This window comes from Anas platyrhynchos, chromosome 10, assembly GCF_047663525.1.
Source record: "Anas platyrhynchos isolate ZD024472 breed Pekin duck chromosome 10, IASCAAS_PekinDuck_T2T, whole genome shotgun sequence".
In the NCBI taxonomy this organism is placed as follows: Eukaryota; Metazoa; Chordata; class Aves; order Anseriformes; family Anatidae; genus Anas; species Anas platyrhynchos.
In genome coordinates this window covers 1,968,909-1,986,860 of record NC_092596.1, presented here as the reverse complement: position 1 = coordinate 1,986,860, position 17,952 = coordinate 1,968,909, and the positions used below count along the sequence as shown (strand labels likewise).

At 36.8% G+C, this 17,952-nt stretch overlaps 1 protein-coding gene across 8 annotated transcripts in view; it reads right to left on the bottom strand.

Moving 5' to 3' along the window:
* Positions 1-17,952, bottom strand: part of TENM1 (teneurin transmembrane protein 1) — a 912,278-nt gene that overhangs the window by 148,607 nt on the left and 745,719 nt on the right. For 7 of the 8 annotated variants that reach the window (XM_072043002.1, XM_072043001.1, XM_027465532.3 and 4 more), the window contains 2 exons: positions 14,541-14,781; positions 1,219-1,457 (listed from right to left, as the gene is read on the bottom strand). In XM_072043002.1, coding sequence (XP_071899103.1) covers positions 1,219-1,457; positions 14,541-14,781 — 480 coding nt within the window. Of the gene's footprint in view, positions 1-1,218; positions 1,458-14,540; positions 14,782-17,952 lie in introns of those variants that run through there. The other variant, XM_072043004.1, reaches the window with a different exon arrangement.

Genomic DNA, 17,952 nt, shown 5'->3' with positions numbered 1-17,952 from the left:
AGAATAACAAGAACTTTGTCACTACGGGACAAAAAGTACACTAGGAAATATAAGTGACTGGAATTTTCATAATTTTAATCATAAAAATGTTTATTCAGGGAATACAGAAACCCAATGGTTGCTTTTCTCTTTGGAGGTATATCTCAGCATCTCTATACTAGTTTTACCGAGTATGACCTTCCATGCAAGCCCAGAGTTATTCCTACCCAAGTTATAAGATGTTGGAGAGATACTCTGGCTCCTGCTCATATGAAAATTGGCAACTAAATCAACAGAGCGTGTGTGTGAAAAAATGCATCACATTAGCAAAAAGTCATTAGATTTTCATGTGTACAGAAGCCACAGTCACACTCTAAGATTCAACAAAATTAATGTTCCATAATATTTTCAATTCATATAGAAAATGTGCAACAATTAATGTTCAGCCAAAATCCCATATAGTAAGTCAAAAAGATTTGCTCTTCCACATACAGTTTTAATCACAGTGACTCCAAGCCCACCTTCAATATATCTACCAAAAAAAAGAAAAGGAAGGAGTTTCTACCTACTGTGATAAATGCTGGCAACCTATTGTGATAACAAAATTGCAAATTTACTTACCAAAAATGAGCTTGAAATTAAGTTAGTGCATTTCAATTTATGTAACATTTTTCTGAAACATAAATTCAATATAGGGACAGCAAAATATATCACAGAAAATGTGGCTTAAAATGCCTTAATTTCAGAGCTAGTTGCAAGTCTATTCAATGAAATACGTATTAAAGGGAAAACAGGAAAGATTTAAACTGTGACCAGATTGAAGAAATGAAATAAGGTAGCCTAACAAAAGACAACTTAGAGTTACTGATATTTTTTCAGCATAATTATTTAAGAGCAACAATGTTGTAAGCCTTGATATGAAAATCAGCTGTTTAATTTAAGAAAAATATCACAGCAATTAAAATCAGTAGGAATCCTCTGCTAGTATAAACATGTCATCTTGAATAATATTTCTTTCTCTAGTAGACAGTAGTGAGGTTAACACATTAGAAAGTTAATGAGAGCTCCACATTGTATTCAACCTCTGGCCAACATAGCATTTTACTTGCCAGAATTTACAAAGGACCTACTGCCAAACACCACTAGTAAATCACAACGTGTGTTAGTGTAAAAGCAAGCATGACAACAGAGCAGAAAAGGTAACGAATAATTCAGCATAGAAAAGAAACAGAGGCTTACCGATAACATAGGCTAGCAACAACGCCAGCGTAACTGTAATGGCAGTAGCACTCAAAGCAGTGCACTTCCAGTTGCAACACCTGTAAGGTTTGTTAAAAGTGAAGGCAGGTCTAGAAAAGGTACTTCTAGGAAGAGGCCTAGGAGGTGGAGAGTAAACAGTATTGGATGTTAAAGGATAGTTCTGACTGGCTGCACTGAAGATAGCTGAAGACCCCGATCCATGTTTAAATAGGAAATGCCTACAAAAAGAAGACAAAGAACCACATTGTAAAAACCAGTTTGCACTGTAAGAAGTGAAAGGAACTATTAAGCATTGCACAATAAATATTGCATGCAGTGTATGGAAAATATAAAAGACAGGAAAAGGTATATTTGAACATCTTCTGTCCTAGAAGTATAACTTTTTAACCACTGCAAGGTTTCCAGTAACTTTTCAGTGAAACAACACAAACGCATCTTAACATCCCTTACAGGATGTCCAAGCAGCATGGAGGATGGGGCTTTTGGCAGCACCATGCCCAGGGCTCTTCCAGGACCCGCAGCCCTGTGCACCTCATCAGGGCTGTGAGCGATGGGGGGACTTTGGCCAGCAGCACTCACCCTGCCCACAAACACAGCCAGGGGTGTTCGTCTCACCAGGAGGACACACACAAAAAAAGAGACTACTTACTAGAAAATTAAAGCTAAATTTGAAGGATTTTAGTTACTGTATAGGCAAGTACAACTTCTTCAGTATTCTTAATTGAGCTATTTTGCAAACAGTTTTTCTTCAAATATTTTTGTTTACTATGGTGACTCTCATCATACTAAGAAAGAATTCATTTGGGGAGCTATTTCAACATGGGCTGGAAAACTGATTCACTTCAAGAAAAAATAGCGAACACCTCCATTAGCACAAAAATAAGGCACAGAACATGCCTTGCAGTACAGGCACTGGTGCAGAAACACAGAATAGTTAACTGTAGGAAGATGGACGGTTTTTAGGACTGACAAGTGCTCCCCAAGAGGATTAGGGAAAAATATTTAACTTTAAACAATAATTTACGACATTGTGTGCTCAGAAATTGTGGCAGAAAGGGACACATCCAGGACTGATCACACCAAATATTTCGAAAACCAGTATTTTTTGGCCCCTCTTTCTTTTATGTGTGTGGTCATACTTCTTGAGCATGCTCTCTTCTGACAGATGTGCATCTAGATCTCCTGTCATCTAGATCTAAGCCTCTCTGGGAGCCTGTTAGCTCACTTCTCTGCCTCAACCCATGAGGTCAGAGGTGAGAAGTGAAGGGACAGAGGCTCTACACAGCTGGCAAGAACAAGGACTGCCCTGGCCATAGAGCTGGCACTGGAGTATTGCTTCCGCCTGAATCTCCCCAGCCTTTGTGTTTAACCAACTAGCTCTGACTCAGAAAGGCATTTCCTAGAGAACAGAATCCGGCTCCCTGGAGCTTGCCAGCTCTTTGCTGTGGAAGCAAGATGCTGTTGCAAAACAGCGACCCATTTGCAGGTCAGGTGCTTTGAGCTGAGCCCCGTTCTTGTGAGCTCCAGGATGAGTAAGAGCATCTGGGACTGCTGCTGCTGGTTCCTGTACAACCCATGTCCCCATTCTTCCATCAGCAGAGGAACGTGGAGTTGCTCTGTGGTCCTGGGTAAGCACCACCATGCCACGTGTGCTGGGACTGCCAGGAAATATATGTGGATCAATCAATGCACGCTGGTCGAATTTCTCCGCTGCATTCATGGTGGAATGGATCAAACACTCAAGAGTATGAAACGTGATTACACTGTGACATTTGACTTTAAGAATATTGTAAATACATGTTCCTGGAAAGGTAATTGCCAAAAAGGTGTAATGAGTATCATATTATGTATTTCCATTAGAAGATTTTAAAAGAAAGGTTGCGGTTCTCCAAAATGGCAGACTATAGAAAATAAAAAGATATTACAGGGCAGTTTTATCTTTCAAAAGGCCTTTTATTCGGGCAGTTGCATAAAAAAGAAAGTAAATGAGAACAGTGGTAAGCTTGCTGTTCACAGTGCCTACATAGCAGGATTGTTCTGATGAACAACAAGAAGGAAATTTTGCCTTAGCTGTGGTGAGTATACCGGTTATTCCTGCTTCATACTTCTTGCACAAGGAATCAGCATTCAGCCAAAAAAAGAGGACGACTGCTCTTGACTGAGTACAGCACCCTGCAGTGATATTAGGCTCCTTGTAATTTCCTCTCCTTTTTCTATAGCTGTAGATACATGTATTATGACCCTTATTTAATAGATGGCAATGCTCTGAACAAAGTAATGTTACCTATAACCATTTGAGTTCAAAAATGCTAAATTCAAATACAGGAACATAATAAACTCCAATGAAATACCCTAACTGTCTACAGGACTGCATAATTCTGTTTCACTCCTATCAGGCCATCAGAACACAGTTGGCTATTTTGGTTTCAATGCTTCATTGTCACACATGAAGACTTTTGAAAGTACATGAGGTCTTTTTAGTCAGCAGTTATGAAATTTGTAGTCACTTAGACGTTCAGTAGAAAATAATATCACAGCAAAATTCCTACTGATATTTGACTGAGCAGACTCATCATATAAAGTAAAAAACGTATCATTATATTGTGCATATATATACATATATACATACACAAACGCACATACATACAGATTAAAAAAATCATATATTAACCAGTCAATAGTTCTTTAATTGCTTTCTGAAGACATAATGTAGAAACCCTACTTGTTTGATAATTTTTCCTTTAAATTTTTTGGAAATTACTGCAATATGGTCTGATATTGGCAGCATTGATTGTCCTTCATGGTGCATAGCTGAAAGGTATGAAAGTAAAGGCAAGGAAATGCTGAACTGAAAGTTATCAAGTTATTATTAGGGCTCTAATAGACTTGCAATCAATAGCCAGGAATATTTTCATTCTCTTGCACAAGGATTTATAAATGTGGCTTCATAGCCTGATGGTAAAGTACTAGGGTGCAGATGGGCTTTAATAGCAGAAGAGTACAAACAAGCTGGATCCAGCTCATACCCTTGTAGATAGATGACTATGCTGACACAGAGGAGAATTTACACTGCTCTAACTTGTTCTAATGAAACTACGATTATGGTGCAATGCTACACTGAAAGTGAGCTACCAGTGAAATAATGTTGAGAAAATGTTAAAAATCACAACTGTTTATGCATTTCATTTTTTTCTAGGGGAGAGTATATCGAGTACCCAAAGATATTTCTATAGAATTTGAAAAACACTAGTGGCATAAAGACAAATTTCCAAAGCTAGACTACAACTATGTTCTCATAAACACAGACGACTACTCATCTGTCTTAAGCACAACACTGTTCCCAAAGGGCATTAGGACAAGCTAAACTGTTGCTATCAATTCTATAGAATCAGGCTCTCTAAAGAGGAAAATAATAAAAATCGCAGTTCAAAAGTTTATATGTGACTGGTATGTGCTTTAATACTCGATCTATGAGAAAAGCTAAGGCTTTTTTTTTTTTTTAAATTGAAATACAAAAAAAAATCATAGAATTTTTAAGAACAATTGATAAGACTATTCATTTTAAGAGGGGGAAGTTATAAAATATTCCAAAAACCATCAAAGCCATTCAAAAAGATGAAGACAATATTCTTTTAAAAAGAGAAGTACAAGACATAATCTGCAAAGCATCTGTCCACGAAATAAAGTCACTTATTACACTGATAATTCCAAGACATAAAAATATTCAAGGCTCAGTAATAATTTCACCATCTAAAAAACACAGTTGGAAAATATTCATTCTTTTAAAAAGTAACCACAATGTCTATCTACCTATCTGTCCATTTGTTCATCTTGACAAAAATTCCAAACTTTGAACTCTTTCAAAAGCAAAGCTGACAGAAAGGAAAAGACTCTCCCAGACTCATAAAATTCAGCAACTTGATCTGGAACCAAAACCTTAATGAGCTGCTTGCAAACTTGGGTCATGCTCCCTAAGACACTACAGCAGCCATCCAGCCCCTTGTGCAGAAGAGGCATCGACTAATCAATAGCGAGGTGTAAATCTGCTACGTTGAGATGCCCAGTAGAGAGATAGGGACCAAGGAAAGGAGCTGCTGGGTAGTTCAGGTGACATAAGGCATGAAATCAGACCTCTTAGTCCCGCTGATCACAGAATAGCTTGCTTTCTGTAAAGATGAAGTTTCATGGGGCTCATCTAAGTGCTCTTTTTCAGCAATAAGAGGAATGGTATATAACTCCAAGAGTGAAACTCATAGAAAAATGATGAATTCTCAGCTAGGAGAAGGTGAGAGAAGGGGAGTTCATTTCTTTCTTTACACCCTTCTCTATCTGGATGTTTTGTTACATACTTCTGGCTTCTTCTTTGGAGTAGTAATGCAAGTCCTGTAAAAACTACACATGAAGCAGCATCCCCAACAATTTTACTTAAATAAATAATTCAATTACAGAAACTAGATTAACCCCACACAGAATTTCTTAATTAAATTCCAAGAAAATATTTTGACATCCCAATACTGTAGTAATGTCCCTCAGCTTTGTCGAGGGCTTGATACTGCTTCTCTAAGTTCTATGTATTTGCCCTGTGCCTGGCACCTGTAGGCCTAGAAATCCACTTTGATTTGTACCTACAACCTTAATTTTCATTAAAAGTTACAGGTTTGTAAGAGGAAAAATGAAGAACAAAAGAAGATTTGAAAAGTAATCCACTGCAGGAGTTAGCAAAAACACAAATGCCAGAAATCTTGCAATACCAAAAAACTAGTCTGCATTTCTCCTGGGTAAACCAAGTAGATACACATTTGTACCTGTATCACATTAAAGAAATAGTTACTAAAGCATAATAAATTACTACTTAGCTAAGTGATAGGAAAGCTAAGAAGCCTCCAGTTTGATCATGTAAATTTTTCAACGTCTTTTCAAACAGTTCTGTAACTGTGTGTTTATATATATTTAACTGTATCTCTATACCAACGCTTAAGTAGGCAATTGAAATAAAATTTGATTTAGATGTCAAAAGAAGTGCAAAAGGATTTTTTCAGAGGCATAGCAGTTGAAACATAGGAACAACTCTGATTTTTGTGAAATCCAGAAAATACGTAAAGATGAAAGCCAAAAGGGATTTGGAACTGAAATAGTTGTCCTACTTTGGTAAACATCAAACAAGCCCACTGTTAGCTGACTCTTCTAAAACAGTTAATACTTCCTGTGACACTGGCAAGAAGCAGAAACCTGCTCTTTACTGATTTTTTATCTATTCTATTACATACAAGAAATGGGAGAGGGAGAAAAAAAAAAACACAAAAAACACATGAACATCTAAACTTAGATAATAATCAGATAGTTAGCAATAGTTAGTAATCAGATAATTTAAGATAATAAACATCTGTTTATGAACGATTCCTTTATCTCCCATCCTCAGCAAACCATTTGGCATAAAAACAAGGCAGCTATGCTAAGGGAAAACAACACACCTATTTAGCAAAAGAAGATATATGAACCATACTGTCTTCTTTAAAATCTACCCAGAAAAACTGTATGGAAATTATAAGACATGACTTAATAGTTAAAATCTAACCCATAATTTTATCTGGTGCAATGCTATGCCCTGTTTTATCTTTCTGCGTACAAGAACCATAGGAAAAACAAAGTACAAGTGTGAAAGAAGAGGGAAATTGCCACGAACAATAATTATCTAACTTATCATTCTATTTTTATGTGTATAATTGAAACGCATTTAAATCCCACCAGGGCATTGTATTTTGGAATACAACCGCTTTGTTAAAATTTCCTCTTTTAAGCAGGACTTGTCTTTTGAATCATTCACATAGAGCTGCTTCCCTGTATTCATTCTTAGTTATTTTACATAGTGTTTGAAAACCTAGCCTCATGACTCTGGATGTGAAAGGATGTAAGAGAACCTGTATCCCTTACTTAGTGCTTCAGTACAGCGCAACAACAGTGACATGATGTTGACTCACTTGTCTGTCGTTGCTGTAGGCAAGCTAAGTCTGCCAATCAGGTGACTAAGGTTCCTGGCAGAAATCTGGAAATGTATAATATTATATTATATTTATATAATTATATAAATACAGAATGGTGCCAAGATCAATCAAGAACAGCTTCTAATATGGAACAGTTGTCAAAAGTACAATTGTCTTCTGGTTTCATTGATTATTTAACAAAAAGAAGATAAAAACTACCACGCTGAAGGCAGCAATTACTCTTGTATCGATCAGTATGTGCTTTATTAGTATGATACACTTTGACTCTGCTATATTAATCAAGTATTTTTAAAAAATGCTTCTCTGTGGCTTAGGACTTCCCTTTTCACTACAAATCAAATGACCTCTGAGTGAAACTGATCTAAATACACAGATGTTAGTGGGGTAAGGAAGGAATAAGGGAGCTTGTGGTTTAATCTGCATTTTCAGTAGTATATTAATTTGTGACTTGGAAAATCAAAATCGCACTTACAATAATATTTACATAATTTCTATAAAGAATAGTGTGTAATATTTGCAGAATACCGTAAAACCATAAAAACGAAAGAAAAATTACTAATATTGTGATTTTTTTGCTTGTATTCTCTGGTTAGGAAGCATGGCTTAAAACAGAGAAATGAAAATGAGATAACTAAAGTAGACAGAGTTGCCCGTAGTTCTCTTTGCCATGAATTTCCTCCTGTGGGTATTCATGCATATTCCAACTGAATTTATTACCAGAATTTGAGTCTATTTCTAAATACCTGCACTCCCATACATATTGTCAAATGCCAAAGTGTAAAGCGACAAATGCCACTCACTCAACAAATTTTACTGGATGACAGGAGCATATTTCCTATGGAAAATTCTATCCAGTCATCCAAAACAGATTTCCTAGAAATAGCTATCCAGGGAATAGATACACATTTTCAGGCAATAACATTCCAAATATACTTATCTTAAAAATAAAAAGATAAGGTACTCTGCAGATCTATGACCCTTTCTACTACTATAGTCTCTGTTTTCCAAATCAGCCTAGACCTATTAATATGTAATTATTTTTCTCTTTCCAAATTTATACTCATTCTCTTTCAGTTTCTGTAAATGAAAATAATGCTCTTCACAGAAAGCTAACAGGCCTGCTTGCTTATTGCTGGCCATAAAATATCAACACATCTTTACTTTTATTTATTACTTTCTATACTATTCTGTTATTCAAAATAATGAGTGAAGACTATCTGCAGCATGATGACCCAGGTTACTCTCATATGGCAGCACAAAGACATTTATATGTACAAAAACATTTATACATACAAATACTACCACACTGTTCCAGAGAAAGACAAACCAGAGCTTTTCCCAAAGAAAAGTAACAGGAGAATACACGAACAATTTAAGTCGCCTCATCGGCCAAAGTGACTGGATCTCAAATTATTCAAAAGAAGGACCCTCAAGTACCATAGCTGCCAACATTAAAATTGTAATTCATTGTAGCTGACAAATGTTTACATTTTTATTTCCATGTAGGATGGTATCTTTCCTGCATTATTAAAGTTAAGGTCATATTTACAGCTTTTATTTTAAGTTCATTGTCATATTTAACATTTCCAATTCATCTTTTACAGTTCAGAAGTCTTTTTTTTTTTTTTTTTTTTTTTTTCTCTGTATAGTGGAAACACATGGGACTTGGACTGGATTTAAACCCCTTGCCACAAGCTTGTTTTTTAATATGATCAGCTTCTCTACAGGATAGATTTATTGTTTAATTAGGTAGAAAATGACAAAATACAAGAGAAATGTCAAAACAAAAAATACTGAAGAAGACTGTTGGAAGAAAAGATCATAAATGAAGCTCCCCCTGCATTTATGTTTTTGGAATAACCACAAGAGTGGTTATTTAACTCAGGAAAAGTCTCCATTCACAAACAAGTTCCTAATGAATTGCATTGCTGTAATAGTAATTGTTTCCCTGCTTGGTGGTTTATGATCATCAACACCTGTGTGCCTCAGGAGCTATAAAAGCCATTCTGTTTGCTATGGAAACCTTGAACTGGGAAAAAAAAAAGGAAGGCATGAAAGTGCTTTCTGTATCTCTGCATTGAGGGCTAAATTCACAGGTTGCTCAAATAAGAGAGCAAGGAGAAAGAACAAATCTTCAAGAGCTCATTCGTACCTGCTTTTGTGTGTGCACATTTATATATATATGTATTTTCTGTAATTTTTTCTGTTTTTCGCACTACTTCAGCTTAAATGGAGAGTCAATATGCACAGGTTTTTGTAGTTTGAAAGCCTATCAATATTAATTTTGAAGGGCACAAATAATTATGAGCTTGATTAAAAAAGAACAAGGGAAAACCATACTACTGAATGTGTCTCTTGCTAAGTGATAGTTGCTAAGATCTTCCTGGTTCTAAAAAGTATCATTATCAAGATGATATTTTTAGGAAAACAGAAACCCAGAGTCTTAATTAGGCACCTTAAATAACTATATAATACAAAACTGAAGGACCTCATCTATATGAGAAGCTAAATACACTTTTTAACTCCAAAACCGTCTAAGTCTTTAAGCATTTAAAGACATAATCAAACTTTAGGGCTCTGAAATATTGCTGAAGAGTAACTAAAAATCACAACTGCCTTGAACCCCAAATGCTTCTCCTATTAATCTAGTATTTTAGTACTTCAAAGTTTTATATAAATTAATGATAATTGAATCTCAGGTTCATGGTCTGGTACCTTACTGTCCCTTTAGAGGAGCTATTACCATGGTGATAAGATTGCTTAAATTAAGCTGTCTTCTTCACAGTATTTGGCTCATCACCAGTGCATTGAAGGGAGATTTCAGTCCATTCAGCACAGCATTAACCTTACTGCCAACACTGCTAAATGGGTTAGGGGAACTAGAAAGAAATTTGATTTAAAAAAGGAAGGAACAAGCAAATATGTAAAACACTGAAGCACAAAACAGGACTAAAATTGAATGTATTGACATAAAATCAACATGAGGGAAATTTTGGTATTCAGACAGAAAAAATAAAAGATCTAATGGCTGGGTGATCTAAATGCAAAACATAACTTTCCTCAAAATAAGCACATCCAATGGTTTATCTACAAGTGGAGTGTAACATACTGTAAGGAGCATCAGGAGTAATGCCAGATAATAATCCATATTTGATGTTACATTTATTTTTCCTGATTTGGGAATTAGATTTAAGTGAAAACAAACAAAAAACAAAAAAAAAAAGCAAACACCAGAACAGACAAATGCAAAAATGCAAGATATATGGAAACAAACACTGAGTCAACTAAAAGGGCATGGAGAAAATGAAAAACACTCCTTTGAATTGTCAGGATTTAATACATACTGCATAAAATGCAGTAAGCTACGTTCAGATGGGGCTGTCACAGATAATGACAATGTATTACACTGTAAATCATAAGATTTGAAACATTAGAGCAAAGTATCTATGAAACCTGAAAAAAACCAATTATTTTAGTGGAAATGGAGAGAATAGGCAATAGGTTGCGAGTACTCTATTCTGGGGGCGTAGAAAAAAGTCAATTTATGTAAGAACCCAATAGCATTATCCTAAAACAGAGAATTGATGTTTCCTGTGTTTTCATGTAGTGCGAGAGATCCTTGCAGTCTTTTTCCGGCCACACTTACGAATTAGTTTTCTGTGTGACACAATAAAATCGCTACATTCTCGTAAGTCATTTTAATAATGAGTAAGTAGTTTTCAAAACGGCGTGCATGCATACAGACGGAGCCTGCATCTGCATTTACGGGCACGTTGCAGTGCCCAAGGCTGCAGCATGGTCAGCCGGCAGTGTGGGCTGGGACATCTCCTGCAGATCCAGCTTTTCTCCAATTTCTAGAGCTACATGTACTCTATAACTTGTATTCTGAAGTTTTAAGATGTTCCTAATTCCTGTGTTCATTTAGGCTGCTTACAATCAGAAGCACCACCAGGCCGAGAACTGGCCTTGGCAATGATAGAGCTCAAGACTGGGTCAGTGAACAGCTGGGCCAGAAAGTCGAGTCCTGACATGACTGGTTTGTGGATCGGTCCATGCATATAACACCTCTAGATGAAACTGAGCTCCTAATTTGCCCTTTTCAATTAAAATATGACCAGGTTTTACTCTACAAAAAAACTCTTAGAACACAGACCTCATTAAACGTCTTTACTACAGCCCCTTTCACCTAATATAGGTTTCAAAAACCAATTGTGCACAAATACATCTCTAATCAGAGTATGTTAAACATTTTCAGAACTACAGATTTTTCTGTTATATAAATATGATGCATTATCTTCACGAGCAGCCTCATAAACTTGCTTCACTTCTCATTATCTAGGGTGAACAGGATTTACAGTCACATGATTAGTTCTAGGGAATCTGTGCCTGCCTGGAAAGTGTCTCATACTACGTGGCTGGAGCTAAACCATGCAAACACATGTGCTGTTTGTGGATTAACAGGAGATATGGTTGGATAGAAAAGCTGAACATGTGCATTCTGATTTTTGTCCAGTTATTACAGTAGGGAATAAATTACTGTCTCTAAATCGTCTTTTTGATTGCAAATGTGCCAAATTAAAAAACAACAACAACAAAAAATTCTGCTTAGACATATTAGTATGCACATATTAGGTAGATTTTGTACTGTTAAAGATTTAGCACAGAAATACAGCTGCCATTGACATGCTTCCCTTTATTTTGCAGGATTGTTTTTAATGGACAGCTAAACATTAATGCAGGAGGAAGGCAAGAGAATCCACGTATTAGACCAAAGTATTTGTTCAATTCTGGCTGAATCACTCCCTGTTAAAGGCAGAAAAAACAAACAGCGAGCCCTTCTTTTTCTCTAAGGATATGCCATGTACTAGAGACTTCTGAGAAGTGGTGATCACAGATGTCCTTTATTACAAAGTTCCCCTGCTGTATCACTTGTCTCCACATATACTGCAGGTACATCTTGGGAACAGTCTTGCAGATTCTACTTTCAGATTATGCAGCCTTTCAGCCAGCTTCAGGGGAGGCTGCAGCGAGCTGCTGGAGGGTGCATGAAATCAGCTGAAACAACCACTGAAGGTTAGGAACATGGAAAATTCCCAGTTAGTGAATTGCCAAAGGGTTGCCCCTAGTATGGTTTCCAGTCTGAAAAACTAATCCACTGCACAGCCCTTTCATTACTATCCAATTATATAGATTACAGAAGCAAGTAGATATACAGATATTACACTAGAAAATGTACTTTATGAGAAGTTTAAAATCTGTAAAAATAACAACAAAGAAAACAGAAAACAAACAAACAAAACAAAAACAAAAACAAAAAAACACAGAAGTGAACACTTAAAATTGCAAAGTATTTTTCCCAGCAAGGAGGTTTGAAGAGAAAATAATGAATAGAGATGCAGAAGGGCTAAATAAGATCTATTTCAGTGTTGACTGAAGACAATCAAAAGGTACTTAGTGGGTACAGAACGCTTAACGAGCAGTCTTCTGTGTAGCAGACAGTATAGATAGATAAGCTTGTGACATCATGAACGGCAGACATATATCTTTATAAAGATTATGTAAACAGAAGCTCTGATTCCAACCATCTATTGAATATTGATTTTTTTTTCAAGTACATTTAATAAGAAATAGAATTTCAATGATACTTATTGAGTATTTGCATTTTAAATTTGTACTTTTTATTATTTTCAATGTATATTATTTCACCATTATTCTGTTATCTGATTTTTGTTCTTTTCGTCCTTAACTCCTCAGTGTAAATAAGGTAAATGTGTTCTCCTTTGACTCAACTTTAAATGACAAATTTCTGTTCTGAAATCTGGACAAATGTAGTTAAGAATGAATGTAATACAAGTATTTGCAAAATTACGTTCAGTTTGTCTCTCTGATTTTATTTTGAGTAAACACAGTGAGATGAGGAACTAGCTGAACTAAAATTTTGTTCGTGTTCACTTTTGGGGAAAAAGTTTCCATCCTCCTTCATTCTTTTTGTGATTTGTCCTTAGGACGAATAAAGAAAGTTTTATTGCAAAATGAATCAGCTTATTCTTGAATCTCAACTTAACAGCCTATCAGAGAAAAAACACTTAATTTGACACTTCTAATTAGCAGCAGGTAAGTGTTTAAAGACGTATATTAAAATTAAATTATGTAATAAAATAAAAACAAACTCCCTATAAAGGAAAAAAAAAAGGTCACAGTGATTAATTGTGATAAATGGCCATTGGACATGTGTGCATTAACAACAAAACGCTTCTATGCATATTGCCTTACATTCTCTAGTTCAGATTACTTGAATGTCAGACATTCATCTGCATGTCACCAACCACCATGTTAACAGACAGTTATGCACTTCCTATGTTTGACAGTGCTAAAACCTAAAGGAAACCCTAGTCCAAACTCTGCTCACAATAAAGAGGAAGAAGGTTGTTCAAGGGCTTGTTTTAGGGATAAAGTCAGCAAACACAGCAGTAGTTAAAAGCCATCAAATTAGCTAATACTTCACAGGAATGAAAAAGCTTATGGTCAAAGACTCAGAGGAAGGTGTTCATGTATCTCTGCAGGTAGAATTTTGGGTACCGAATCACAGGTTTGCTGAATACATAATGTATTTGCTTTCCATTATTTTTCAGAACAGAGTATTAGTGTAAATTATTGCTGATCCTGCAGTTGAACCCTTCCTCCCTAGTTCCTAAATGTAAGGCTCTTCATGCTCCACACATGTCTTGGACCTGTATCACTCCTCTATGATCAAATGGTCATCAAATGATGTTCTTTATGTACATGTGCAATAAAATGTTTAAATATGCCTTGAGGGAAATATTATTTTAGTATTATTAAGTATTTTCTTAGTATTATTTTTATTACATTGTTTCTTATCAACAGGAAGCCAAGTCCGGAACACTGACCTACTCCAGGAGTGTCAGAATATACCAACTAAACAAACCTTCTGTTTGTTGATTACAAAACGTCCCTGGGAGAATGTGGGATGGTCATACAAGTACGGGAGTACAAATCTTCGCTGCACACACATCTAACATACTTATATAACCTATGCACATTAAGGAAATCAATCTCTTCCCAAACTTTGCAAAACACATGCTTTTACAAGCATTGACAATCTAGATGAATCAATTAAGAATGATCTTGCATGGCTATACTACATGCCTCAAATCTAAATGCTTTGGCATGTCCCAAATGATGACCTTGCATTCCCCACCATCTTCACACACCAACATCAGGCCTCCAACCCTTCTTTTTTAACATTTTTTAACCTGTATAGAGCAGTTTGGTCCATACCTGGTTTCCAGCGGTATGTTGCTGTTCAAGACCCAGCTGTTATGGAGATGCACTGAATCTTGTGTACTGGTGGGGGGAGTGGGGGCAGCAGGGCTGGGCTGGCTGCGAGTCGTCATCGACCTCCTCTGGAGTGTGTCGGCTGCTGGCGGCGGTTTCCTGGTGCAGGTGCACGCGTGCGGTGGCGGCGGCGGCGGCGGCAGGGGTCTGAACGTGAACTGGTTGTGTGGGCTCCCTGGCATGTCTGAAACGACACAGGAGGGAGACCCAGAGGCTTATTGTTTTGAAAGGACAGGGAGAGCATGAGGATGATATAGCATTTGATGGGATTAGAGCATTGTGCAACTGATCATGTTATTAACTCGGGTGTCTGTAAAATGTTGGTGCGGTGTGAAATAACTCAGGGTGTAATACTTTACTGAAATGATGAATATTAGACACAGATGTACCCTCTGGCACTGAAGTTAGAGCAACAATAACAACAACAACAACAACAACAAAAAGTAGAAGAAGATATAACCTTCACTTAATTTGTCATAGGATTTTTTGGGGAGGAGGGTAAAGAACAAATAAATCAAGTTGACATTGAATTGCTGCACAGATACCAACTAATTTCATCAGGTATAAGTCTCATTTAAGAAGAGTTGCAAAAGAAATAGACATGGTACAAGAACTATCCTCTCACTTAAAATCAAGAAAGAATATAACTTAATTAATTCCTACCGCCTAATAAATACCTTCCATAAAATAAGATCAATGCATTTCTACCACTGTGGTACTGCATTTGTTAACTGAGTGCCGGGAAAAGGCTCTCTGAAAGACTACCTGAATGATCCAGATACCTGGAGAAAAGGGCTTATGGCAGCATGTGGGCTGGCCAGGAGCTCCAGCCACAGGAGAGGCTGGGATGGGTGACGGGTACATGATGAGTAGTGCATAGGGGGCACCAATGGCCCTGCCCCATGCAAATACAGAAGATGTACTCTACTGTGCAGCAGAGCCTGGAAGGGACAATGAAACCATGTTCATTTCCCACAAGAGCATCCAAGACCTCTCAGTGCAACATGAGATGCACCTATGGAGAATAGAGGCAAGAAATCCCTTTCTAAATGAACAATAACAAATAATTTGCGAAGAAGATGCTGATAAACATTACTGCTGGATTGGGTGAGCTGTGAAGCTATTAACCTGAAACTCCTCCAGCTAATTTCCTCCAGCTTAGTATGTCTTCATCCCGTTCCTAAACTCACCCTCGCTCTCCCTGTCCCCTCAGCTGACATCCAGTTGCATTTGCACAAAACCAGCTGGAGCAGAGCTCTGATGAACCTGAAAAAATTCCCTGCAAGGAACTACTGCTGCCTTCCATTACAACATGTGCTTTCTTCAAATTATGACATAGTTTGTCTTCAAGGTGAAAGATGAAAGTGTGCCCTTTCCCTTCTTGGAATGGCTGGCAGGAAAAAGAAAAAAAAAAAGAAATAAAAAAAAAAAAGCAAGCACTTTTTTTTTTCAGTGACAGCCCCAATTGGAGCAACAAGGTTGTTTAGTGCTCATAAGTGCACATAAGCTCCTCTGTGCTGCAGTAAGCAAAGCAGTCACGGATTTGGCCCAAGCTTAATCCTTTTAATTTCATTGATCTTTTATCAAGGCAGCATTCTTACAGTTGCATTAAGGTTTACACTGCAATGGTAGTTTGCATATACCAGAAAAGCATTTCGAAGCATATTAGAAAACTGGAGATCTCAGTAAATTAAATCACTGGAGTCAACAGTCCAGAGCTTTGAAATAATCTGCTAAGGCACTTTCATATAATAATTAATCTCAGTAAATCCTATATCCTGCTATTTTAGAAGGGAAATCTACCAAAATTTTGGACATATTATTTGATGTCCAGCATCCTCTAGTATGTGATCAGTGACTTTCTCTTAGCGGTATCAGTCTTAAATGCACTCTACAGAAGATTTGCAGGATTACTACACATCCAATCGTTTGCATGACAAACCATTTTAATGGTTGTACCACTGTCCCATCAGTTAGAAAATTACTGATCTTTGCCAGTAACACAGTCAGGCACTGCAAGGTACTTCAAAAGCTCTGCGGTAAATGTTGAGCAACCAAGGCGGCTGCTTCTCTAGGTATATGGGAAAATCTATAGGATCTGTATGGCAACGCACCTCTTGAGTTCCTTTCTTCTCCTTTTACCGTCCCTATCCTGTCAATAGCATGCAATTATCTGACAAATAGTCCAGTTTGTTCCATGTGACAGACTGGTTCTGCTTTGTGAACCATGAAGCATTTCTGGTCAGTAGGGTACCTTGTATCTCTCAGTGCTATTTCTCACAATACTTTAATGCACCAGATTTCATGGGGGATTCCTTTTTAATTATCACACTTGTCACCCCTTCCTGCAGCTCTTGGCATTGCAGAAAACTTCACATCACATTCTGAGGTATTTTGGTGATTTAAAAACAGGTCTTCTGCATCAGCCCTTCACTTCAACGAAGTGTAGTAAAGTCATCAAGCTGAGAATCTGGCCTGAGTATCCAATTAGTTCTTACAGACTTTCTAATTTATCAAACTTATTTTTATTTTGCTCGAAACTAAGTCTACGTCCCATTAACTTTATTTTTATACCACAAAAAAATGTTGCTTGGGATATAAAACATCATTGTATCTAAATCTGCATGCTCATGATTCTTCGGGGCTCCGAGTGAACAGTAGACTGTAAAATAACTTCATGCAAAATCATTCAAATACCAAAAAAGTAAGAAAAGAAGAAAATAATTACACAAATTTGTCTAAAATTTCCAATTTTCTGAAGTGCACAGGAGTGCTACAGAAGTTAACTTAGCTGTGAATTTTTACCCTATTGCAGCATGACACTACCTACCCAGGACAACACCTGCTTTTACTTGGAACAGCTGCTTACAATGTTCAGATTTTAAAAAAATTTTTAGACAAAAAAGTTTATGCATATTATGCAAATATAACATTATTTATTTTCAAAGTGTTTATTGACATTTTAGGAGTTTCCATTAATCTAAAATTGTAGCTACTAACAAGATTTCAGCTCAGAGTTTACATTTACAATAATTTGCTACAGATCAGCTTCTTGGCTGAGCAACATGCAAAGCCAGAAGAAATGCTCCTGGGCCTCACTGTTGGTCTTCTCATGTGGAAGAGTCACTGTCCCCACCCGCACTTACATTTAGACCTCACCCCCTCCCCTCCTTTTTTTTTTTTTTTTTTTTTTTTTTTTCAGTCAGGAGGAGCAGTTTAGAAAACGTCTAAATTCATTCTGCTAAAAGTTGATTGTTTTTAGAGTTCTCCCATCTCCACAGAGCACACAATGTTAATGCTTCCTGAAGAAATAAATAGGACATTTCTGCTTTCTTTGCACTTCTTTATTGTATAC